The sequence below is a fragment of the Salmo salar genome, unplaced genomic scaffold, assembly GCF_905237065.1.
Source record: "Salmo salar unplaced genomic scaffold, Ssal_v3.1, whole genome shotgun sequence".
In the NCBI taxonomy this organism is placed as follows: Eukaryota; Metazoa; Chordata; class Actinopteri; order Salmoniformes; family Salmonidae; genus Salmo; species Salmo salar.
Window position 1 is genome coordinate 54,832 of NW_025549378.1, and position 27,219 is coordinate 82,050.

Below are 27,219 nucleotides of genomic sequence, written 5' to 3' on the forward strand. Positions count from 1 at the left end.
AATTCTGGTGACTGGCTATAGTTGAAAAAGTAGGTAGATGAAAAGTTAAAATAGCCGGAACATATGAAAGCTGTTTCGGTGTTTCTAGCTTGAACAGTTTAAGACTTCCTGCTGGTGAGTTATTTCATGGAAATGTATGCACATATACAGTACCAATCAAACCATTTGGACAGACCTACTCATTCCAGGTACATTTTTATTTTTACTATTATCTTCTTTGTAGAATAGTAGTGAAGACATCAAAACTATGAAATAACACATATGGAATCATGTAGTAATTAAACAAATAGATTTTATATTTGAGATTCTTCAAAGTAGCCACCTTAGCCACCAGTAGTTTGCCTTGATGACAGCTTTGCTCACTCTTGACAAGGGAAAACCCTTGAATGAGTATACATTCATTCATACAGCCAGAAGAAGACTGGCCACCCCTCATAGCCTGGTTCCTCTCTTGGTTTCTTCCTAGGTTTTGATTTGATTTGAGTAGGTGTGTCCAAACTTGATTGGTAATGTATATAGTTATGTTTGATACAAGTTTTAAAGAATTTAAAGTTAGGATAGCCTGAACCTGTGAACGTTGTTTTAGTGTATCTAACTTGAACAGTTCAAGAGTTACAATTATTGTTGGTAGGTAATATATGCTGATTTATGCACATTTATGAACTTATAATTTATAGCGCAGACTAGAGCTAGTGTGAGCCAGACCTAGCTAGCTACACCCAGGACCAGAGCTAGTGCGAGCCAGACCCAGCTAGCTACGCCCAGGACCAGAGCTAGTGTGAGCCAAACCTAGATAGCGATGCACAGGACCAGAGCTAGTGTGAGCCAGACCCAGCTAGCTATGCCCAGGACCAGAGCTAGTGTGAGCCAAACCTAGCTAGCTTTGCCCAGGACCAGAGCTAGCACAGAACAGAGCAGTACAGTGCATTTGGGAAGTATACTGTTCAAAAAAATAAAGGGAACACTAAAATAACATCCTAGATCTGAATGAATGAAATAATCTTATTAAATACTTTTTTCTTTACATAGTTGAATGTGCTGACAACAAAATCACACAAAAATAATCAATGGAAATCCAATTTATCAACCCATGGAGGTCTGGATTTGGAGTCACACTCAAAATTAAAGTGGAAAACCACACTACAGGCTGATCCAACTTTGATGTAATGTCCTTAAAACAAGTCAAAATGAGGCTCAGTAGTGTGTGTGGCCTCCACGTGCCTGTATGACCTCCCTACAACGCCTGGGCATGCTCCTGATGAGGTGGCGGATGGTCTCCTGAGGGATCTCCTCCCAGACCTGGACTAAAGCATCCGCCAACTCCTGGACAGTCTGTGGTGCAACGTGGCGTTGGTGGATGGAGCGAGACATGATGTCCCAGATGTGCTCAATTGGATTCTGGTCTGGGGAACGGGCGGGCCAGTCCATAGCATCAATGCCTTCCTCTTGCAGGAACTGCTGACACACTCCAGCCACATGAGGTCTAGCATTGTCTTGCATTAGGAGGAACCCAGGGCCAACCACACCAGCATATGGTCTCACAAGGGGTCTGAGGATCTCATCTCGGTACCTAATGGCAGTCAGGCTACCTCTGGCGAGCACATGGAGGGCTGTGCGGCCCCCCAAAAAATGCCACCCCACACCATGACTGACCCACCGCCAAACAGGTCATGCTGGAGGATGTTGCAGGCAGCAGAAAGTTCTCCACGGCGTCTCCAGACTCTGTCACATCTGTCACGTGCTCAGTGTGAACCTGCTTTCATCGGTGAAGAGCACAGGGCGCCAGTGGCGAATTTGCCAATCTTGGTGTTCTCTGGCAAATGCCAAACGTCCTGCACGGTGTTGGGCTGTAAGCACAACCCCCACCTGTGGACGTCGGGCCCTCATACCACCCTCATGGAGTCTGTTTCTGACCGTTTGAGCAGACACGTGCACATTTGTGGCCTGCTGGAGGTCATTTTGCAGGGCTCTTGCAGTGCTCCTCCTGCTCCTCCTTGCACAAAGGCGGAGGTAGCTTTTTGTGCGTATAGAACATTTCTGGGATCTTTTATTTCAGCTCATGGAACCAACACCTTACATGTTGTGTTTATATTTTTGTTCAGTGTACAAGGGCTGCATCTCCTCATCTCTCCTTTGAGCCTACGACACACCATTCTGAGTGCACACCAGGGGGGGACATAGTCAAAAACAACACATCTTACAAGTCCTACATTCACGGACTGAAACCTATCATTGGGGTTATGTTAACCTCTTACATCTAGACGTTCCGCTAGCGGAACACCTGCTCCAATATCCAATGATAGGCGTGGCGCGAATTACAAATTCCTCAAAAATACAAAAACTTCAATTTTTCAAACATATGACTATTTCACAGCATTTTAAAGACAAGACTCTCCTTTATCTAAGCACACTGTCCGATTTCAAAAAGGCTGTACAGCGAAAGCAAAACATTAGATTATGTCAGCAGAGTACCAAGCCAGAAATAATCAGACACCCATTTTTCAAGCTAGCATATAATGTCACAAAAACCCAGAAGACAGCTAAATGCAGCACTAACCTTTGATGATCTTCATCAGATGACACACCTAGGACATTATGTTATACAATACATGCATGTTTTGTTCAATCAAGTTCATATTTATATCAAAAAACAGCTTTTTACATTAGCATGTGACGTTCAGAACTAGCATACCCCCCGCAAACTTCCGGGGAATTTGCTAACAATTTACTAAATTACTCACGATAAACGTTCACAAAAAGCATAACAATTATTTTAAGAATTATAGATACAGAACTCCTCTATGCACTCGATATGTCCGATTTTAAAATAGCTTTTTGGTGAAAGCACATTTTGCAATATTCTAAGTACATAGCCCAGCCATCACGGGCTAGCTATTTAGACACCCGGCAAGTTTAGCCTTCACCAAAATCAGATTTACTATTATAAAAGTTTGATTACCTTTTGTTGTCTTCGTCAGAATGCACTCCCAGGACTGCTACTTCAATAACAAATGTTGGTTTGGTCCAAAATAATCCATCGTTATATCCGAATAGCGGCGTTGGGGCTGGGATGACGACATTCAGGTTTTCCCGGGCTCTGAGCGCCCATGGAAGACGTAGGAAGTGTCACGTTAGAGCAGAGATCCTTTGTAAAAGATAGAGATGGCAAAGAAGTTCAAGAAATGGTCAGACAGGCCACTTCCTGTAAAGGAATCTCTCAGGTTTTGACCTGCCATTTGAGTTCTGTTATACTCAGACACCATTCAAACAGTTTTAGAAACTTTGGAGTGTTTTCTATCCAAAGCCAATAATTATATGCATATTCTAGTTACTGGGCAGGAGTAGTAACCAGATTAAATCGGGTACGTTTTTTATCCAGCCGTGAAAATACTGCCCCCTAGCCATAACAGGTTAAATGTATTATCGTGGACATAATAATCAATAAATATTTTAGTTCCTGCCACCTTTGGGCACTTTTTTTCACAACGTGCTAATCTGTTCCAAGCAGAAACAGTCTCACATACATTTACACAACAGTTATATGGTTTCAGGGTGGAATACTTTAGTCATTTTCTTTAAACATATAAATTCCTTTATCACATATGAGCGCTGAGACGTGTCATACGCACAGCATAGTTGGACAGGCTGGCCATAGCTAGCTGAAATACAAGAGGAAAGAGGAGCAGCAAACATCGGTCAAATAGTTAGGGTTAGTTGACAACGTCACGAAAACCACACGCTCGCTTCAATGGGGAAATAAATCTGTATTGTCGTATTTCTGGATGGCCAGATATCGTTTCTATTGGCTTATATTGGACCTAAGCTTGTCGCCTTTGTGACAACGATTCCCAATGGTAGAGCAGAGGCATGAGCATCTCGTAATTAAAGAAGATCTCGGTTTTATCACCTACAACAGTGTAGGAACATAACATCTAATCAGTTAATTCACCAGGTCTACCCAGAACGTAATAATATTCCACCTGCTCTACCCAGAACGTAATAATATTCCACCTGCTCTACCCAGAACGTAATAATATTCCACCTGCTCTACCCAGAACGTAATAATATTCCACCTGCTCTACCCAGAGCGTAATATTCCACCTGCCCTACCCAGAACGTAATAATATTCCACCTGCCCTACCCAGAACGTAATAATATTCCACCTGCTCTACCCAGAACGTAATAATATTCCACCTGCCCTACCCAGAACGAAATAATATTCCACCTGCTCTACCCAGAACGAAATAATATTCCACCTGCTCTACCCAGAATGAAATAATATTCCGCCTGCTCTACCCAGAACGAAATAATATTCCACCTGCTCTACCCAGAACGAAATAATATTCCACCTGCTCTACCCAGAATGTAATAATATTCCACCTGCTCTACCCAGAACGTAATATAGATTCTTTCCAGACAAGGCATTTTTTCAGTTGCTTGCATCTTTTTATTCAGACCTTATTTGGAAGTACATAAAGGTCGTGACGGCAGTAATGACGATAGTTGCTCAGAGAAACTCCATTCTTTGGTAGCTAATTCCCAAATATATTTTGACAGTATTAAGCTTGAAAAGCTGGTGAATGTCAAATTGAAAGGCTGCTTCCTGGGTTTAAAGTGGAACTGACTGCGTTTTAGAAACATGAAATCATATTAAAATCTGTTCATTTACAACCCAGGAATTTCTGACAAGAGAGCACTTAGATTTGGTAATTTTCACGGTTTCATAAATTCATAGAATGTTTGGGAATTATGTATAGTAAGTCATTTGTGAAAATTCCATAGCAATATAGAGTGGGAAAGTGGACTTGCGTTTGGACAATTTATTAGACACTGCAGTAAATAAACCATATTTCTTGTCCAGGACCAGAGTCTATGCAGACTGGTGCACCATAGCCAATCAGAACTACAGTAGGACTATATACAAACATGCCATTTGCACACAGGCCTGTCATCATTCACTATGAACTGGACTGTGTTTACAGGCAGTAGGGCCTGCCATCATTCACTATGAACTGGACTGTGTGTTTACAGGAAGTAGGATCTGTCATCATTCACTATGAACTGGACTGTGTGTTTACAGGAAGTAGCAACAGAGCGACTTTAGGTCAATAGAACACATTCACCAAAAGCCACAAAATACACCTGAATGGATTTCTGTAAATATGTAAATACCATGGGAGTCCTCTTACATTTGGGAACTTTTATAGTCCTGTTGATCAAACAATCATGACAAGGTAGGCTATCTTTTCCTATATGCACATCGACAACAAGATCAACAACTAATGCTAGTCAGAGCAAGATTATCTCAAATCTAATGGAGGAACATTAGATAAACCCTCTCAAACTGTTTCAGCGAGTTGGTCGTCAAACCTGCACTGATAAGCAACGGGGAATTGTAGCCTCCTCGTCCTTCTGCTGCTTGCCTGCCAATGCATGCTTGTCCCAACCAAGCACCCAGGCTAACTGGCTAAAGTTGGGCGGCAGGTAACCTAGTGGTTAGAGTGTTGGGCCAGTAACCGAAAGGTTGGTGGATCAAGTCCCTGAGCTGACAAGGTTAAAAATCTGTTGACAAGGTAAAAATCTGCCCCTGAACAAGGCAGTTAAAACCTGTTAGGGCTAGGGGGCAGTATTGACACAGCTGGATAAAAAAACGTACCCGATTTAATCTGGTTACTACTCCTGCCCAGTAACTAGAATATGCATATACTTATTATATATGGATAGAAAACACTCTAAAGTTTCCAAAACTGTTTGAATGGTGTCTGTGAGTATAACAGAACTCCTTTGGCAGGCCAAAACCTGAGAAGTTTTCTGAAGCAGGAAGTGGATACCTGTCTGAGAAGTAGTGTTTAAACTTGGCTCTTTCATTGAAGACACAGGATGTGCAATAATGTGACACTTCCTACGTTGCTTCCACTAGAGGTCTCAGAGCCCGTTAAAAAGGTTGAACGATATCGAGGCAGGCTCTGGCCGAAACACTTTATCGCTTTTGGCAAGTGGCCACCAGAGTACTATGGGTTAGGACGCCTCGCGTCGACCGAATGCTTTCTTTTCTTTTGTCTGTTTATTTAAACGCAGATTCCCGGTCACCTTGAATATTATCGCTTGTTATGAGTTAAAAATTGCATAAAATGATTTTGTAAACAGCGGTTGACATGTTTCGAAGCACGGTAATTAATATTTAGATTCTTTTGTCACGAATTGCGAATGCTGGTCATTAGTTACCCTTTAGGATAGTGTCTAGAACGCACGAACAAAACGGCGATGTTTGGATATAACGATGAGATTAGTTTTGAACCAAACCAACATTCGTTATTGACAGTAGATAGCCTGGGAGTGACATTCTGACGAAGAGAACAAAGGTAATAACATTTTTCTTATAGTAAATCTGACTTTGATGAGTGCTAAACCTGCTAGGTGTCTAAATAGCTAGCCCTGTGATGCCGGGCTATCTACTGAGAATATTGCAAAATGTGCTTTCACCGAAAAGCTATTTTAAAATCGGACATATCGAGTGCATAGAGGAGTTCTGTATCTATAATTCTTAAAATAATTGTTATGCTTTTTGTGAACGTTTATCGTGAGTAATTTAGTAAATTCACCGGCAGTGTTCGGTGGGAATGCTAGTCACATGCTAGTCACATGCTAATGTAAAAAGCTGGTTTTTGATATAAATATGAACTTGATTGAACAAAACATGCATGTATTGTATAACATAATGTCCTAGGGTTGTCATCTGATGAAGATCAAAGGTTAGTGCTGCATTTAGCTGTGGTTTTGGTTTTTGTGACATTATATGCTAGCTTGAAAAATGGGTGTCTGATTATTTCTGGCTCGGTACTCTGCTGACATAATCTAATGTTTTACTTTCGTTGTAAAGCCTTTTTGAAATCGGACAGTGTGGTTAGATTAACGAGAGTCTTATCTTTCAAATGGTGTAAAATAGTCATATTTTTGAAAAATTGAAGTAATATCATATCTAAGGTATTTGAATAACGTGCCACAGGATTCAACTGGCTGTTGAGTAGCCCATAGAGGTTAACAGACTGTTCCTAGGCCGTCCTTGTAAAGAAGAATTTGTTCTTAACTGACTTGCCTAGTTAAATAAAGGTTAAATAAAAAATAAAAGTTGGCTAGCTAGCTACACAAATGAGAGAACACCTCACTCTGCCCATTTGACTCACCCCAGAATGCAAACACCCTTGTTAGGCTGTTTGCATGTTATTTAGCATGTTTGTGACTGACTTACTTTCATTGCCTACATTTACTGACACCAGTCATATTCAGCAGGTGTTGCATTGGTCAATTCATCAGTTATTTTGCGCTCTGGCGAGAGTGCTCTGAAATCTAAGTAGATATTGTGAGATTTGGCCCTTCATAATGGGGCGCTAAGCTTTAAGCTATACTTTTAAGCTATTAAGTATAATGGAGTATAATAAACTGAAGAACTTGTGCTATGCATAGATGTGAGCATGCGAGGGAAGTGGGGTGCGATCTAAACTGTGTTAAATGCAACAGCTTAAAGAGTGTGAAAGAACAATGGAAATACACTGAGAAAGAACATAACAGGAAACTTCAGTGCAAACAACGAGAGCGCCAACCCGAGACCCTGCTTCTGCAAAGATGACCACGGAGCTACAGCGCTAAGGGGCTGGACTAGCTTTAGCGCCAACACCAGCGATAGGCCAGTAAGTTTAAACCATGCTGAGCCTCTACTCTAACAGGCCTGTTCGCAAACAGGAACTATCTCTGTTAGAGTATAAGTCAAGGGGATGTTGGGGTGTTGGGACTTCTCTGTTTTCATCCTGCGTGATGTTACAGTGAACCCGTATATACGGAATTTGCATTTACCATTTATTAACTGCTGAATAAATATTGACATTAGTATAAAATATAATTGACTCTTTGTTCCTATATCAGATTCGAACACATGCAGCCTTAACAATAGTCAAGAGTGAATTTGCAAAACGCAAGAGATATGCTAACTGGATAACAGTCGTTCAATTTCAGAATAGCTAAACGATTAACATGTCTTGCTAGCAAACCAAATGACACCTGCATCCCCATCTCTGTAGCCACCGGAAAATTCAGTCACTCACCCACTCCTCCGATGACATCCTCCTAGCAGCTAGCTAAGTTCAGTCTCTGTGTTTTAGCTTGCTACATAAATAGATACGCTAGCCTATCAGCCACATTTTAACTGACTTGTGACCACTGGCCTTGGCCTTACTAGTTTGATTGTATTGACATTCCCAGCCTTAGTTACATTCGTCAAATTCTGTCCAAAATATTGAGTCGTTGAAAGTGAAACAGTATATATCGAATGGAGGAAGGAACAATGTACCAGGGCAGCTGTAATTTACAATGTGATAGCAATATGTTTTGGCTGACCAAAAACAATGCCTTCATGTGTGTCATGGAATGTTGAGTCAAATATAACCTATTTTTAAAACCTGGTTTCTGAGCATAAACTGAGAATTTGATATTTTTGACTGCAAAGTAGTTATTAAAACGCTGTCAGTTCCACTTTAAACAGTCCAAGGGACACTCACCAAAAATGTGTTGTTCTAATTGGAGACCTATTAGATTATTAAATACAGATAATAAATTGATAACTTTAGCATAAGCTAATAGACTTAAAATGGGCCAAAAACCACCTTATTAATGAAACCCAAATTGGTTTCATGAAATGTCGCCACATCAGCTGTAACGTTAGTTTAGTTTTAGACTTGATTGTTCGCGCTGATTCAGTTGACTCCGACAGTATTATAATATTCCTCAACTTTTGTAAAGCATTTTATACAATAGAACACAAGTCCCTAATACATTCGTTGCACACGTTTGGTTTCGGTACTAGCTTTTCTCTGTGATCGATCTGTTTTTATAACGATATTAATTGTGTTAAGATGAATCATAATAGAACATCTAAAATATTTAATATTCACCGTAGTGTACGCCAGGGTTGCCCTTTTTCAGCTTTCTTATTCCTTTTAGTTGTAGAATTACTATTTATTAGCATTTTAAACAACCCTTGAATTACAAGGTATTTCAATTTTTGGAAAATAAATACAAATATCTCAATTAGGAGACGATACAGCTCTGCTTCTAAAAGACAAGAATCAAGTTGCTATTCAAATCAAATCAAATCAAATTTATTTTTATATAGCCCTTCGTACATCAGCTGATATTCTCAAAGTGCTGTACAGAAACCCAGCCTAAAACCCCAAACAGCAAGCAAAGCATGTGAAAGAAGCACGGTGGCTAGGAAAAACTCCCTAGGAAAAACTCCCTAGAAAGGCCAAAAACCTAGGAAGAAACCTAGAGAGGAACCAGGCTATGAGGGGTGGCCAGTCCTCTTCTGGCTGTGCAGGGTGGATATTATAACAGAACATGGTCAAGACGTTAAAATGTTCATAAATGACCAGCATGGTCAAATAATAATAATCATAGTAGTTGTCGAGGGTGCAACAAGCACGTCCGGTGAACGGGTCAGGGTTCCATAGCCGCAGGCAGAACAGTTGAAACTGGAGCAGCAGCACAGCCAGGTGGACTGGGGACAGCAAGGAGTCATCATACCAGGTAGTCCTGAGGCATGGTCCTAGGGCTCAGGTCCTCTGAGAGAAAGACAGAAAGAGAGAAAGATAGAATTAGAGAGAGCATATTTAAATTCACTCAGGACACCGGATAAGACAAGAGAAATACTCCAGATGTAACAGACTGTCCCTAGCCCCCCGACACATAAACTACTGCAGCATAAATACTGGAGGCTGAGACAGGAGGGATCAGAAGACACTGTGGCCCCATCCGATGATACCCCGGACAGGGCCAAACAGGCAGGATATAACCCCACCCACTTTGCCAAAGCACAGCCCCCACACCACTAGAGGGATGTCTCCAACCACCAACTTACCGTCCTAAGACAAGGCCGAGTATAGCCCACAACGATCTCCGCCATGGCACAACCCAAGGGGGGCGCCAACAACCCAGACAGGAAGACCACGTCAGTGACTCAACCCACTCAAGTGACGCACCCCTCCCATGGACGGCATGGAAGAACACCAGTAGGCCAGTGACTCAGCCTCTGTAAAAGGGTTAGAGGCAGAGAATCCCAGTGGAAAGAGGGGAACCGGCAAGGCAGAGACAGCAAGGGCGGTTCGTTGCTCCAGCCTTTCCGTTCACCTTCACACTCCTGGGCCAGACTATACTTAATCATAGGACCTACTGAAGAGATAAGTCTTCAGTAAAGACTTAAAGGTTGAGACTGAGTCTGCGTCTCTCACATTGGTAGGCAGACCATTCCATAAAAATGGAGCTCTATAGGAGAAAGCCCTACCTCCAGCCGTTTGCTTAGAAATTCTAGGGACAATTAGGAGGCCTGCGTCTTGTGACCGTAGCGTACGTGTAGGTATGTACGGCAGGACCAAATCGGAAAGATAGGTAGGAGCAAGCCCATGTAATGCTTTGTAGGTTAGCAGTAAAACCTTGAAATCAGCCCTTGCCTTAACAGGAAGCCAGTGTAGGGAGGCTAACACTGGAGTAATATGATCAAATTTTTTGGTTCTAGTCAGGATTCTAGCAGCCGTATTTAGCACTAACTGAAGTTTATTTAGTGCTTTATCCGGGTAGCCGGAAAGTAGAGCATTGCAGTAGTCCAGCCTAGAAGTAACAAAAGCATGGATTCAAGAGATATAGTACTAAAACACTTTAGTATCTCCCTTGATCCTAGGTCCTGGCAGAGTTGTGCAGACTCAGGACAATGGAGCTTTGGAGGAATACCCAGATTTAAAGAGGAGTCTGTAATTTGCTTTCTAATGATCATGATCTTTTCCTCAAAGAAGTTCATACATTTATTACTGCTGAAGTGAAAGCCATCCTCCATTTGCGAAGGCTGCTTTTTAGTTAGCTTTGCGACAGTATCAAAAAGAAATTTCGGATTGTTCTTATTTTCCTCAATTAAGTTGGAAAAATAGGATGATCGAGCAGCAGTAAGGGCTCTTCGATACTGCACGGTACTGTCTTTCCAAGCTAGTCGGAAGACTTCCAGTTTGGTGTGGCGCCATTTCCGTTCCAATTTTCTGGAAGCTTGCTTCAGAGCTCGTGTATTTTCTGTATACCAGGGAGCTAGTTTCTTATGACAGATGTTTTTAGTTTTTAGGGGTGCAACTGCATCTAGGGTATTGCGCAAGGTTAAATTGAGTTCCTCGGTTAGGTGGTTAACTGATTTTTGTCCTCTGACGTCCTTGGGTAGGCAGAGGCAGTCTGGAAGGGCATCAAGGAATCTTTGGGTTGTCTGAGAATTTATAGCACGACTTTTAATGCTCCTTGGTTGGGGTCTGAGCAGATTATTTGTTGCAATTGCAAACGTAATAAAATGGTGGTCCGATAGTCCAGGATTATGAGGAAAACATTTAGATCCACAACATTTATTCCATGGGACAAAACTAGGTCCAGAGTATGACTGTGGCAGTGAGTAGGTCCAGAGACATGTTGGACAAAACCCACTGAGTCGATGATGGCTCCGAAAGCCTTTTGGAGTGGGTCTGTGGACTTTTCCATGTGAATGTTAAAGTCACCAAAAATTAGAATATTATCTGCTATGACTACAAGATCCGATAGGAATTCAGGGAACTCAGTGAGGAACACTGCATATGGCCCAGGAGGCCTATAAACAGTAGCTATAAAAAGTGAGTGAGTAGGCTGCATAGATTTCATGACTAGAAGCTCAAAAGACGAAAACGTCATTGTTGTTTTTTTTTTTGTAAATTGAAATTTGCTATCGTAAATGTTAGCAACACCTCCGCCTTTGCCGGATGCACGGGGGGTATGGTCACTAATGTAACCTGGGGGTGAGGCCTCATTTAACACAGTAAATTCATCAGGCTTAAGCCATGTTTCAGGCTTAAGCCATGGACTTAATATTATCAAATCATTATCTTCTGCTTCTGGTCTGGAACTTAACTTAAATAAATGCGAAATATTGTCCCATAATAACTCAAATTACCAATCTGTTGAGAATATTCCAGTGAAAGGTAATGTGAAATATTTAGGGCTGCACATGGCGAAAAATCATATTGTCCGTCAACATCTCAATTTCTCTCTCTATTATTGGAAGGGTTTTACTGTCCAAAGCAGATGGTCTGTCACGGTTTGTCTACCATGCTCTATCCCTATCTGATCAAACCAGCAAGGATATCAACAAAACTTTCCTAGACTTTATATGGAAAAATAAACGACGCAAACTTAATAAGTCTGTAATATCAAACCATAGAGCTTATGGTGGGCTTGATGTACTAGAATTCATTGATATCAACAATACCTTTTTTAAAGGTAAACTGGATAAAAAGCTGTATGCTTCGCTCTGAATCTATATGGTTCTTCATTCCCTGTCATATTTTTATGAAATGGGGTTGTCTTCAATTTTTTGTGGATGTGCAATTATTCTCCAGCAGAATTACCATCAAACTGTCCAAATTTCATGAACTGGCTCTTCTATCCTGGAAACTATGTTGTCTACAACTCTTCAGCCACACAAGGCACTTCTGTGGAACAACAAAGATATTGTTGTTAAAAAACCAAGTCTTTGTTCTTAAGTGGTTTGTAATAAATATTATATTTGTGCTTGATTTTTTTGATAAAGAAGGGAATATACTATCTTATAGGAAGGTCTTAGAAACATATAACTTACCAATACATTATAAATAATTAATTCTATATGCAACGCAATACCTTCAGGATTTACTCAATTAATTAAATCTGATTTGTGTTTTGGAAAACACGTCAAGATAGATGCACAATTTATGTTAGAAGGTTGCCCCCCTGCTGGATAGGAAATGTAATAATACTTTTTCACTCCAACAACAAGATCCCTCCTTGATGGAAAATCTTCTGGAACGCATATATTACTGAAATTTAATGGAAGAAAGCTTGGTTGCTCCCTCACACATTTTTTTTGTTCAAATCAAATAAAGTAAAAGAAATTCATTTTAAAATCTTGCACAAAATATACCCTTGCAATATCTTGTCTACTCATGGACTTACAAGAAATATGCCTTTTCTGTGATAAAGAAGGGGAAACTGTTTTACAATTTTTTTTATGAGTGTGACTCTGTGAAGTTATTTTGGAGCGAGTTAAGTATGTACATTTTTTATTTAATCAATAAGACCCAGGTATTTACAATGAAAAATGTAATGTTATTATTCAAATGAAAACAAAACCACTGAATTAGTCATTCATTCCTCATTCTCTCTGGTAAATTTAATATACACAAAAACAAATATTTGAAATCTGTCCCCAAATGCAATACATTTTTTAGTTGAAATCCAATATTTAATACAATTTCTAGAATTCATCAATAACAAAAGAAACACTGTATTCTTACAACTCTATCATATGTTTGTACAACTGTAACCCCTGGCCTTTATTTGATTATATTAACTTTAACTTTTGAAAGTACATTTTTGTGTTTTTTTTTTTTTTTTTCTTACTTTTAATGTCATTTTATGTTTCTTCAGAGAAAATATACATGTATTGATGTCCTACGTTTGTATTGTAATTTGAAATGTTATAATAAAAAAATATATATGAAAAATCTATTTAAAAAAATATATACTAAATAAAGATCTGACTGCACAGTCCACTGTCTCATCAGCCCAGCCAGGCAATTTATAAACTTGATCTCCACTATAAAAAGCATCTAGACATTATCTCACATTTCTTTTAGACTACAATTTAGTTTTCAACAGCGGAGATTTGCGTCATGGAAATCATAGTGCATTTTGGGTTGTTTCCCTAACAACATTCCGGCGTTGCCGTTTTACCTTAGTAACTTTTGTTGCACACAGAACTACTTGTGCGTTCGGTGTCCGTCCTTGCAATACCTGAAGAAACATACGTTACCGATGTATTTGTGGCCCTTGGACTAAAATAACAATCACTATGTTGAACTTAGCCACATAGTTTCTAAACAACCAACCCGATTATCAAAAAGCTTCATTGGTCATGGTTTAATACCAATCACATTTTTATTTAACCTTTATTTAACCAGGTAGGCTAGTTGAGAACAAGTTCTCATTTACAACTGCGACCTGGCCAAGATAAAGCAAAGCAGTGCGACACAAACAACAACACAGAGTTACACATGGAATAAACAAACATACAGTCAATAACACAATAGAAAAAAAAGAACGTCTATATACAGTGGGTGCAAATGGCGTGAGGAGGTAAGGCAATAAATAGGCCATAGTAGCAAGTAATTACAATTTAGTAAATTAACACTGGAATGATAGATGTGCAGATGATAATGTGCAAGTAGAAATACTGGTGTGCAAAAGAGCATAGCCAACACATCATAAACGTTCACGATTAGTTTCAAAACATGCTCATCTGTCCTTTGGTCTGATGAGTCCAAATTTGAGATTTTTAGTTCCAACCACCTTGTCTTTGTGAGACCAGAGTAGGTGACTGGATGATCTCTGCATGTATGGTTCCCACCGTGAAGCATGGAGGAGGAAGTGCAATTGTGTGGGGATGCTTTGCAGTCTGTGATTTATTTTGAATTCAAGGCACACTTAACCAGCATGGCTACCACAGCATTCTGCAGCAATACGCCGTCCCATCTGGTTTGGGCTTAGTGGGACGATCATTTGTTTTTCAACAGGACAATGACCCAACACACCTCCAGGCTGTGTAAGGGCTATTTGACCAAGACGGAGAGTGATGGAGTGTTGCATCAGATGACCTGGCCCCCATAATCACCCGACCTCAACCCAATTGAGATGGTTTGGGATGAGTTGGACCACAGAGTGAAGGAAAAGCAGCCAACAAGTGCTCAGCATATGTGGGAACTCCTTCAAGACTGTTGGAAAAGCATTCCAGGTTAAGCTGGTTGAGAGAATGCCAAGAGTGTGCAAAGCTGTCATCAAGGCATAAGGTGCATCAAGGCATAAGGTGGCTACTTTGAAGAATCTAAAATATATTTTGATTTGTTTAACACTTTTGGTTACTACATGATTCCATATGTGTTATTTCATAGTTTTGAGGTCTTCACTATTATTCTACAATGTAGAAAATAGTACAAATAAAGAAAAACCCTTGAATGAGCCGGTGTGTCCAAACTTTTGACTGGTACAGTATGCTTCAGTAAGATTGGATTTTTAGCATTTATAGCAATGGTTATCAACTGTACTGTAGGGATGGAACGTAAGTCTCTGGATGTTGAGGTTGTGGTGGCAGCTGCAGTGAGGTATTTGAGTGTACAAGACTTTACCTCAGAAGAGTTACAGGGTGTGTTGAGTGGTGGTGTCCCGTCCTTTCAGGCTGTTGGTCTGAAGTAGAACTAGATAGATTTAAATAGTGGATTAAGGTGGTGGGTTTTTAGTGAGTGTAGGGGTATTAATGTATTTATTTGACATTTTCAAGCCAAGTATAAGGGAGTTATACTCCAGTCTAGTAGGTGGCGGTAATGCAACATGTATTGGATGCCAACCCGCCGATAATCCTCATCGAAGAAGAAGAATAGCAGTGGTGGCATGCTTGAAGGTTAGCGACATATTTAACGAAATACAATAATAACTACTAGTGACACACATACTGAGTAGCAAGGTATACCATTATCGTGTAGAACATGGTAACATATCAACATTGGATATAACAAAGCCAGTCCACACGTCGCGGTGATTCCAGGTCTGTATTTGGCTGTGGACACAGTGAGCCATTTTGTTATTCAGTATGTGCTTTCCTCTGTCTGGTGCATGTTTTCACACTGATCATCAACTTTATGATATGTTTGTTGGCTATGATTTTTCCATTGGTTTTAAAACCATGAAGCTGTTTCATTAACGGGTTGGTTGTTTAGCTACTATGGGGGGAAATACTGGGTTTTACACAAGACGTTCAATATGGCGATTATTATTTTAAACCAAGGCCCAAAAAAGACCGGTAACATGTGTTTTCAGCTTTTATTTATTTATATATATACCGAACTCACAAATAGTTCTGTGAAATTAATAGTAACTAAGGTAAAACGGCAACGCCAGGATGTTGTTAGGGAAATAACCCAATATGCGCTCGGATTTCGGTGCAAAATGTATTATTATTTTTATTTATTTTTAAATCTACTTTTACAAGTTTTGAACCATACAGTGTTTATTTAAATGAAAAAATGCCCGAGAAGCTGGTGTTTTTGGAGGATATTGGTACGGGTGTTAGACCCGACATAACCGTTCTTCTCTCTTGTTTTGCTAGCTAGCCAACTACGGCTAACTTAGTCAGGTCAAAAACAATACACTAGCTACATTTGGCATTTGTTTAATCAGTTTTCTAGTGACATTTTATTTGGATACGTCCACAACAATGAGCTAATGAGGTGCGGTTTCTCCTGGCATAGAAAATGTTCTCTCTGGTCAGGACCCCTGTTGTTCAGAGCAGCTAGCAGACAACACAACTACAATCACTTCAAACACTGGAGCCAGAAAGACTGCTGCAATTCCTTTAGTTGGACCATCTTTTTATTTCATTTTAAATGTATTTTTATATATCCATAAAAATGATGCCAGCTGATTCATGATTTCAACTGGCTGAGAAACGCTGTCTGTCTCGTCCCAACTCCCCCGTTCATTACTATGATATGGGACAGCTGGAGGTGGAATTTGAATATTGAATCAATTTAGCAAATGTCGGAGAGACGGCAAGGTTTATACAAATCTCTGCTGTTTAAAACTAATTGTTAATCTAAAAGAAATGTGAGATAATGTCTAGATGCTTTTTATAGTGGAGATCAAGTTTATAAATTGCCTGGCTGGGCTGATGAAACAGTGGATTGCGTAGTCAGACGGAAGGTCCAACACATTTTTGGTGGGTGGCACTTGGACTATTTAAAGAGGAACTACTTTGCAGATATGAAACACACAGTGGTGGGAAAAGTACCCAATTGTTATACTTGAGTAAAAGTAAAGATTCCTTTTATAGAAAATGACTCAAGTGAAAGTCACCAAGTAAAATCCTACTTGAGTAAAAGTAAAAAAGGGTTTTGGATTTAAATATACTTAAGTATCAAAAGTTAAAGTATAACTCATTTCAAATTCCTTATATTAAGCAAACCAGACGGCACAATTCAATTTGTATTTTTATTTTTATTGACTGATAGCCAGGGGCACACCCCAACACTCAGACATAATATACAAACAAAGCCTTTGTGTTTAGTGAGTCTGCCTGATCAGATGCAGTAGGGATGACAAGGGATTTTCTCTTTAAGTGCATGAATTAGATAATTTTCCTGTCCTGCTATGCATTCAAAATGCAACGAGTACTTTTGGTTGTCAGGGAAAATGTACGGAGTAGAAAGTACATGATTTTCTTTAGGAATGTAGTAAAGTAAAAGTTGACAAATTTAAATAGTAAAGTACAGATACCCCAAAAAAACTACTTAAGTAAAAATACTTAAAAGTACTACTTAAGTACTTTACGCCACTGAAAACAGACAATCATAATATCAGTAAAAAATATCATATTCCCAGTTTTATGCTACGAAACCAACTTCATAAGAGGTTTTATAAATAGGTTATATTTGACTTAACATTCCATGCCGTACACCAAGGCACTGTTGTCAGAATAGATAGATGCAGTTCAATACATGATTTATATAATAAACCAATACATGTCTTGGTGGTCCAGAAAATATTGCTATCATGTTGTAAATCACAGCGGACCTGGTACCATTCAGAATGCACTGTTTCTGTTTCAATGGCTCGATATTTTTTGGACAAAAACGGACAAATGTAACTACGGCTGGGAATGTCAATATGATCACCGAGAGATAGAAGCAGTTTTTCAATCTCAAGGTCATCAGACTGCTAAACAGCAATCACTAACTCAGAGAGGCTTCTGCCTACACTGAGACCCAATCACTGGACACTTTAATAAATGGATCACTAGTCACTTTATACAATGCCACTTTAATAATGTTTACATATCTTACATTACTCATATCACATGTATATACTGTATTTTATACCATCTACTGCACCTTGTTGATGCTGCTCAGCCATCGCTCATCCATATACTTATATGTACATATTCTCATTCACCCCTTTAGATTTGTGTGTATTAGGTAGTTGTTGGGGAATTGTTAGATATTACTGCACTGTTGGAGCTAGAAGAACATGCATTTTGCTACACTCGCATTAACATCTGCTAACCATGTGTATGTGACCAATAAAATTTGATTCAATCAAACTAGCAAGGCCAAGGCCAATGATCACAAGTCAGTTATAATGTAGCTGATAGGCTAGCGTAGCTATCTATGTAGCAAGCTAAAACACAGAGACTGAACTTAGCTAGATAGCTAGCTGCTAGGAGGATGTCATCGGAGGAGTGGGTGAGTGACTGAATTTTCCGGTGGCTACAGAGATATGGATGCAGGTGTCATTTGGTTAGCTAGCAAGACATGTTAATCATTTAGCTATTCTGAAATTGAACGACTGTTATCCAGTTAGCATATCTCTTGCGTTTTGCAAATTCACTCTGATTATCTACTTCGATTTCAGAGCACTCTCGCCTGAGCGTGCCAGAGCGCTGAATAACTGATGATACCAACGTGCAACACCTGCTAAATATGACTGGTGTCAGTAAATGTAGGCAAAGAAAGTAAGTTAGTAAAAAAAATGCTGCATAACATGTAAACAACCTAACCAGGTCTGCTAGGGGGAGTCAAATGATCAGAGTGAGGTGTTCTCTCATTATGTGTCTGGAAGTAGCTAGCAACCCAACTTTAGCCTGTTAGCTTGGGTGTTTGGTTGGGACAAGCATGCATTGTTGGAAGGCAAGCTGCAGAAGGGTGAGGAGGCTACAATTGTCCATTGCTTATCAGCGCAAATTGTTTTTAGTATTTATTTATTTTTCTCCCCGATTTCTTGCTGTCCAATTGGTAGTTACAGTCTTGTCCCATCGCTGCAACTCCCGTACGGACTCGGGAGGGTCGAAGGTCGAGAGCCGTAGCGCACAATGCCCGCTTAACCCGGAAGCCAGCCGCACCAATGTGACGGAGGAAACACCGTACACCTGGTGACTGTGTCAGCGTGCACTACGCCCGCACCGCCACAGGAGTCGCTAGTGTGCGATGGGACAAGAACATCCCTGCCGGCCAAACCCTCCCCTAACCCGGCCAATTGGACGGTGTCCCATGGGTGTCACATCTAGTGGCACATCTAGCACCGTGATGCAGTGCCTTAGACCACTCAGGAGGCCCTAACAGTGCAATTGTGATGGCAAACTAGCTAAAAAAAAAGTTTGAGAGGGTTTTGCGCTAATCTTGCTTTGTTGACTAGCATTAGATGTTGATCTTGTTGATGTGTGTGTGTGTGTATATAGTGAAAAGATAGCCTACCTTGTCATGATTGTTTGATCAACAGGACTATAAAAGTTCCCAAATGTAAGAGGACTCCCATGGTATTTACATATTAACAGAAATCCATTCAGGTGTATTTTGTGGCTTTTGGTGAATGTGTTCTATTGATCTAAAGTCGCTCTGTTGCTACTTCCTGTAAACACACAGTCCAGTTCATAGTGAATGATGACAGGTCCTACTTCCTGTTAACACACAGTCCAGTTCAAAGTGAATGATGACAGGCCCTACTGCCTGTTAAAACACAGTCCAGTTCATAGTGAATGATGGCAGGCCCTACTGCCTGTAAAACACAGTCCAGTTCAAAGTGAATGATGACAGGTCCTACTTCCTGTTAACACACAATCCAGTTCATAGTGAATGATGGCAGGCCCTACTGCCTGTAAACACACAGTCCAGTTCATAGTGAATGATGGCAGGCCTGTGTGCAAATGGCATGTTTGTATATAGTCCTACTGTAGTTCTGATTGGCTATGGTGCACCAGTCTGCATAGACTCTGGTCCTGGACAAGAAAGATGGTTTATTTACTGCAGTGTCTATAAATTGTCCAAACGCAAGGCCACTTTCCCACTCTATATTGCTATGGAATTTTCGCAAATGCCCAAACATTCATGAAAATGTGAAAATGGCCATATGACCAAGCGCTCGCTTGTCAGATATTCATGGGTTGTATATGAACAGATTTTAATAAGATTTCATGTTGCTAAAATGCAGTCAGTTCCACTTTAAACCCAGGAAACAGCCATTCACCAGCTTTTCAAGCTTAATAATGTCAAAATATATATGGGAATTAGCTTCCAAAGAATGGAGTTTCTCTGAGCAACTATCATCATTACTGCCGTCACGACCTTTATGTACTTCCAAATAAGGTCTGAATAAAAAGATGCAAGCAACTGAAAAAATGCCTTGTCTGGAAAGAATCTATATTACGTTCTGGGTAGAGCAGGTGGAATATTATTTCATTCTGGGTAGGGCAGGTGGAATATTATTACGTTCTGGGTAGAGCAGGTGGAATATTATTACGTTCTGGGTAGAGCAGGTGGAATATTATTACGTTCTGGGTAGAGCAGGTGGAATATTATTACGTTCTGGGTAGAGCAGGTGGAATGTTATTACGTTCTGGGTAGAGCAGGTGGAATATTATTACGTTCTGGGTAGGGCAGGTGGAATATTATTACGTTCTGGGTAGGGCAGGTGGAATATTATTACGTTCTGGGTAGAGCAGGTGGAATATTATTACGTTCTGGGTAGGGCAGGTGGAATATTATTACGTTCTGGGTAGAGCAGGTGGAATATTATTACGTTCTGGGTAGAGCAGGTGGAATATTATTACGTTCTGGGTAGAGCAGGTGGAATATTATTACGTTCTGGGTAGAGCAGGTGGAATATTATTACGTTCTGGGTAGAGCAGGTGGAATATTATTACGTTCTGGGTAGGGCAGGTGGAATATTATTACGTTCTGGGTAGAGCAGGTGGAATATTATTACGTTCTGGGTAGAGCACGTGGAATATTATTACGTTCTGGGTAGAGCAGGTGGAATATTATTACGTTCTGGGTAGGGCAGGTGGAATATTATTACGTTCTGGGTAGAGCAGGTGGAATATTATTACGTTCTGGGTAGGGCAGGTGGAATATTATTACGTTCTGGGTAGAGCAGGTGGAATATTATTACGTTCTGGGTAGAGCACGTGGAATATTATTACGTTCTGGGTAGAGCAGGTGGAATATTATTACGTTCTGGGTAGAGCAGGTGGAATGTTATTACGTTCTGGGTAGAGCAGGTGGAATATTATTACGTTCTGGGTAGAGCAGGTGGAATATTATTACGTTCTGGGTAGAGCAGGTGGAATATTATTACGTTCTGGGTAGAGCAGGTGGAATATTATTACGTTCTGGGTAGAGCAGGTGGAATATTATTACCTTCTGGGTAGAGCAGGTGGAATATTATTACGTTCTGGGTAGAGCAGGTGGAATATTATTACGTTCTGGGTAGAGCAGGTGGAATATTATTACGTTCTGGGTAGAGCAGGTGGAATATTATTACGTTCTGGGTAGAGCAGGTGGAATATTATTACGTTCTGGGTAGAGCAGGTGGAATATTATTACGTTCTGGGTAGAGCAGGTGGAATATTATTACGTTCTGGGTAGAGCAGGTGGAATATTATTACGTTCTGGGTAGAGCAGGTGGAATATTATTACGTTCTGGGTAGAGCAGGTGGAATATTATTACGTTCTGGGTAGAGCAGGTGGAATATTATTACGTTCTGGGTAGGGCAGGTGGAATATTATTACGTTCTGGGTAGGGCAGGTGGAATATTATTACGTTCTGGGTAGGGCAGGTGGAATATTATTACGTTCTGGGTAGGGCAGGTGGAATATTATTACGTTCTGGGTAGAGCAGGTGGAATATTATTACGTTCTGGGTAGAGCAGGTGGAATATTATTACGTTCTGGGTAGAGCAGGTGGAATATTATTACGTTCTGGGTAGAGCAGGTGGAATATTATTACGTTCTGGGTAGAGCAGGTGGAATATTATTACGTTCTGGGTAGGGCAGGTGGAATATTATTACGTTCTGGGTAGAGCAGGTGGAATATTATTACGTTCTGGGTAGAGCACGTGGAATATTATTACGTTCTGGGTAGAGCAGGTGGAATATTATTACGTTCTGGGTAGGGCAGGTGGAATATTATTACGTTCTGGGTAGAGCAGGTGGAATATTATTACGTTCTGGGTAGGGCAGGTGGAATATTATTACGTTCTGGGTAGAGCAGGTGGAATATTATTACGTTCTGGGTAGAGCACGTGGAATATTATTACGTTCTGGGTAGAGCAGGTGGAATATTATTACGTTCTGGGTAGGGCAGGTGGAATATTATTACGTTCTGGGTAGAGCAGGTGGAATATTATTACGTTCTGGGTAGAGCAGGTGGAATATTATTACGTTCTGGGTAGGGCAGGTGGAATATTATTACGTTCTGGGTAGAGCAGGTGGAATATTATTACGTTCTGGGTAGGGCAGGTGGAATATTATTACGTTCTGGGTAGAGCAGGTGGAATATTATTACGTTCTGGGTAGGGCAGGTGGAATATTATTACGTTCTGGGTAGAGCAGGTGGAATATTATTACGTTCTGGGTAGAGCAGGTGGAATATTATTACGTTCTGGGTAGAGCAGGTGGAATATTACGTTCTGGGTAGAGCAGGTGGAATATTTTTACGTTCTGGGTAGAGCAGGTGGAATATTTTTACGTTCTGGGTAGAGCAGGTGGAATATTTTTACGTTCTGGGAAGGGCAGGTGGAATATTTTTTACGTTCTGGGTAGGGCAGGTGGAATATTTTTACGTTCTGGGTAGAGCAGGTTTATACAACCAATTTAGATTTTATGTTCCTACACTGTTGTAGGTGATAAAACGGAGATCTTCTTTAATTAGGAGATGCTCATGCCTCTGCTCTACCATTAGGAATCGTTGTCACAAAGGTCGACAAGCTTAGGGCCAAAATAAGCGCGTAGAAACTTATTGGGCTTTTTCTTTTTTGATAGATTTTGTCAAGAGTGAAACCTCTTGCTCTGTGTTTGTTCCTCTCTGGATATAATCAATGACCTTTCCATCTGCTGGATCAGCCAATCTGCGCGTGGTAGTAAAAAGGGATTTTATTGGAGGTGCAGAAAAGGTGGATTTGATGCTTATTTCGACGTTAAGTTCGACAAGCTGTTAAATGGCTGCTTCTTGGGCTTAACAGAGAATGACTGTATTCAACGTCTCCTGTAAGCCCAGATTCTTGTTCAGTTTAGAGTGTTGACAACATGTAAACTATATTTCGTCTCTGATGTTTATTGAAAATATATACATCTGCACTTGTTGTGTCAAATACATCGTTACAGTTGTTGGCAAGGTAGCGGGTGAATTTTAGCCATATTAGCGTAGGTCAGACATCAGTCAGAACACCTCAAAACAAGACGTGGCATCGAGAAGAAGATGAAACTAGCTGAAACGAGCCACCTACGATTCCCTACATGCCAGCTTCCTGTCGTTGTTGCTAGCTATCTGGCCAACCAGAATCACAACACAGATTTCTGCCCCATTTGAAGCGATCATGTTTTGTGACGTTGTCAGCTAACCCGTCTATAGAAGTTGTTTATTTTTTGAGGACATATTTGTAACTAATATTTGCTGCTTCTCTTTCCTCTTGTATTTCAGCTAGCTATGGCCAGCCTGTCCAACTACGCTGTGCGTATGGCACGTCTCAGCGCACGTATCTTTGGGGATGTGGCGCGTCCGACGGACAACAAGTCCATGAAGGTGGTCCAGCTGTTCAAGGAGCCGCCCATGGCCCAGAAAAAGGAGGTGTACGACTGGTACCCTCAACACAAGATCTACTATGCCCTTACACAGAAGCTACGGTACATGGGACTCTTCAGGTAGACATGACGTGACGATGGGCTGAATAGATCCATAGGCCTATTCATGGGAAAGGGATCTGGGTTCTTTTGGCATGTCTGTGTTTGGCATTGTGTAATAATGTATACAGCCCTACTCTAGCCAGAACCACTTCTAGAGGCTTTAGAAGGTCCTTCTGGCTAACCACAGACAGTGAAATTACAGTCTTCTAGACCCTGTTTGTCTCTGTGTTCTAACCAGACAGATTTCTAGACCCTGTTTGTCTCTGTGTTCTAACCAGACAGTTTTCTAGACCCTGTTTGTCTCTGTGTTCTAACCAGACAGTTTTCTAGACCCTGTTTGTCTCTGTGTTCTAACCAGACAGTTTTCTAGACCCTGTTTGTCTCTGTGTTCTAACCTGACAGTCTTCTAGACCCTGTTTGTGTTCCAACCAGACAGTTTTCTAGACCCTGTTTGTCTCTGTGTTCTAACCAGACAGTTTTCTAGACCCTGTTTGTCTCTGTGTTCTAACCAGACAGTCTTCTAGAACCTGTTCTTGTGTTCTAACCAGACAGTTTTCTAGACCCTGTTTGTCTGTGTTCTAACCAGACAGTTTTGTAGACCCTGTTTGTCTCTGTGTTCTAACCAGACAGTTTTCTAGAACCTGTTTGTCTCTGTGCTCTAACCAGACAGTTTTCTAGAACCTGTTTGTCTCTGTGTTCTAACCAGACAGTTTTCTAGACCCTGTTTGTCTCTGTGTTCTAACCAGACAGTTTTCTAGACCCTGTTTGTCTCTGTGTTCTAACCAGACAGTTTTCTAGACCCTGTTTGTCTCTGTGTTCTAACCAGACAGTTTTCTAGACCCTGTTTGTCTCTGTGTTCTAACCAGACAGTTTTCTAGACCCTGTTTGTCTCTGTGTTCTAACCAGACAGTTTTCTAGACCCTGTTTGTCTCTGTGCTCTAACCAGACAGTTTTCTAGACCCTGTTTGTCTCTGTGTTCTAACCAGACAGTTTTCTAGACCCTGTTTGTCTCTGTGTTCTAACCAGACAGTTTTCTAGACCCTGTTTGTCTCTGTGCTCTAACCAGACAGTTTTCTAGACCCTGTTTGTCTCTGTGCTCTAACCAGACAGTTTTCTAGACCCTGTTTGTCTCTGTGCTCTAACCAGACAGTTTTCTAGACCCTGTTTGTCTCTGTGTTCTAACCAGACAGTTTTCTAGACCCTGTTTGTCTCTGTGTTCTAACCAGACAGTTTTCTAGAACCTGTTTGTCTCGTGTGTTCCAACCAGACAGTTTTCTAGACCCTGTTTGTCTCTGTGTTCTAACCAGACAGTTTTCTAGACCCTGTTTGTCTCTGTTCTTCTGAACACGTCCTTTTAGTTTAGTACTAATGCTGCTTACCTCAGTAACACCATTTCCTCCCTGTTTCCCCACCAGAGATGAGCACGAGGACTTCAAGGAGGAGATGCGGCGGTTGAGGAAACTACGAGGCAAGGGGAAACCCAAGAAGGGCGAAGGAAAGAGAGCCACCAAGAAGAAATAAGCACTTCCTTTCCCTGTCATATAGGACCTATGGCTAAACCCAGCCTTTCCCTGTCATATAGAACCTATGGGTAAACCCAGCCTTTCCCTGTCATATAGAACCTATGGCTAAAACCAGCCTTTCCCTGTCATATAGAACCTATGGCTAAACCCAGCCTTTCCCTGTCATATAGAACCTATGGCTAAAACCAGCCTTTCCCTGTCATATAGAACCTATGGGTAAACCCAGCCTTTCCCTGTCATATAGGACCTATGGGTAAACCCAGCCTTTCCCTGTCATATAGGACCTATGGGTAAACCCAGCCTTTCCCTGTCATATAGAACCTATGGGTAAACCCAGCCTTTCCCTGTCATATAGAACCTATGGGTAAACCCAGCCTTTCCCTGTCATATAGGACCTATGGCTAAACCCAGCCTTTCCCTGTCATATAGAACCTATGGGTAAACCCAGCCTTTCCCTGTCATATAGAACCTATGGGTAAACCCAGCCTTTCCCTGTCATATAGGACCTATGGCTAAACCCAGCCTTTCCCTGTCATATAGAACCTATGGGTAAACCCAGCCTTTCCCTGTCATATAGAACCTATGGGTAAACCCAGCCTTTCCCTGTCATATAGGACCTATGGCTAAACCCAGCCTTTCCCTGTCATATAGGACCTATGGCTAAACCCAGCCTTTCCCTGTCATATAGAACCTATGGCTAAACCCAGCCTTTCCCTGTCATATAGAACCTATGGCTAAACCCAGCCTTTCCCTGTCATATAGAACCTATGGGTAAACCCAGCCTTTCCCTGTCATATAGGACCTATGGGTAAACCCAGCCTTTCCCTGTCATATAGAACCTATGGGGGAATCACAACAGGCCTCGTTTGCTTTGGGACACCAGAGGAATGGCCTCCCTAACTGTGTTCACATCGGTAACATGTGACCCCACTCAGGATGTTCATATTAAATGGACCCTTGTAACAGCTGATGATGATGATGATGATGTGTTGAGAGGATCCTTTCATATCCCATCACAGAACATCCTGTCTGACAAGTGACCAGTCTTTGATCGCTGTGTGTTTGGTACAGAAAACATTTCTGTTCATTGCTTTACAAGATGTTTCATTTAGGTTTAAATTGTATCCGCGTTGTTAGCAGCTTTCCGTTCTCATACCATCTGTACAGTGAATAGGTGAAGGAGACCTGGAGGGCATCAGTACATGTCATTGTGATGCTAGTATGTTCCTATTGGCTGAGACAAAGCTGCTGATTTTACATCTGTTCTGAGTAACACCAGGTGTCATGAATACAATACTGTCAACAAATCTGCTGAGATGTGTAGGAGGACTCTCTCCATTTTGTGACTGGTTTATTGCCATGTAAGTACTGTGTTATACAATGTTGTTAATAGTGACTTAGTGTAACTACAGGAAACCCATTAAAACCTGTTCTGACCTGATCCCTTGATGACTTGATGCCCAGGGCCCAGTTTTTCAAAAGTGATCTGTATTTCTCCTATCGGATAGGACTGAATAGATAGAAATAGAATGTCTGAATCCTTGACTTGAATGGAGACTCTGGTTCTATTCCTTATATTTCTATGTATTTAGTCTGACAGGAGAAACTCATAACTGTTGAAAAACTAGTCTCAGAGGGTGGTTGGATTTGGATGTCACTCAATACGTGGATATCTTTTAATGTTGCTGCTACACACACCGTTCATAAAGCCATGTGTGTGTTCAGATCACCTTGATACACATGTTAACTGGTGTAGTGGGTCTTGTCCAGAGACTGACTGGTTACGTCCAACAATGCCACCATATTCCCTATGTAGTGCACTACTTTAGACCAGAGCCCTATTCCCTATGTAGTGCACTACTTTAGACCAGAGCCCTATTCCCTATGTA

At 40.9% G+C, this 27,219-nt stretch overlaps 1 protein-coding gene across 6 annotated transcripts; it reads left to right on the plus strand.

Annotated features, from left to right (window-relative positions):
- Positions 1-15,379: 15,379 nt before the first annotated feature.
- On the plus strand, positions 15,380-26,771 carry LOC106598422 (28S ribosomal protein S33, mitochondrial). 6 transcript variants are annotated; one of them, XM_045713214.1, is made up of 3 exons: positions 15,380-15,538; positions 23,605-23,825; positions 25,223-26,771. In XM_045713214.1, exons 1-3 carry the CDS (start codon positions 15,395-15,397, stop codon positions 25,326-25,328), a joined length of 471 nt encoding a protein of 156 aa, XP_045569170.1. In that variant the 5' UTR covers positions 15,380-15,394; the 3' UTR covers positions 25,329-26,771. The 6 variants fall into 6 exon arrangements, with proteins under 6 accessions (XP_045569170.1, XP_045569171.1, XP_045569174.1 ...); XM_045713215.1 differs by having other exon boundaries at positions 23,605-23,807; XM_045713218.1 differs by having other exon boundaries at positions 15,468-15,682; positions 23,605-23,807.
- The last annotated feature ends 448 nt before the right edge of the window (positions 26,772-27,219 follow it).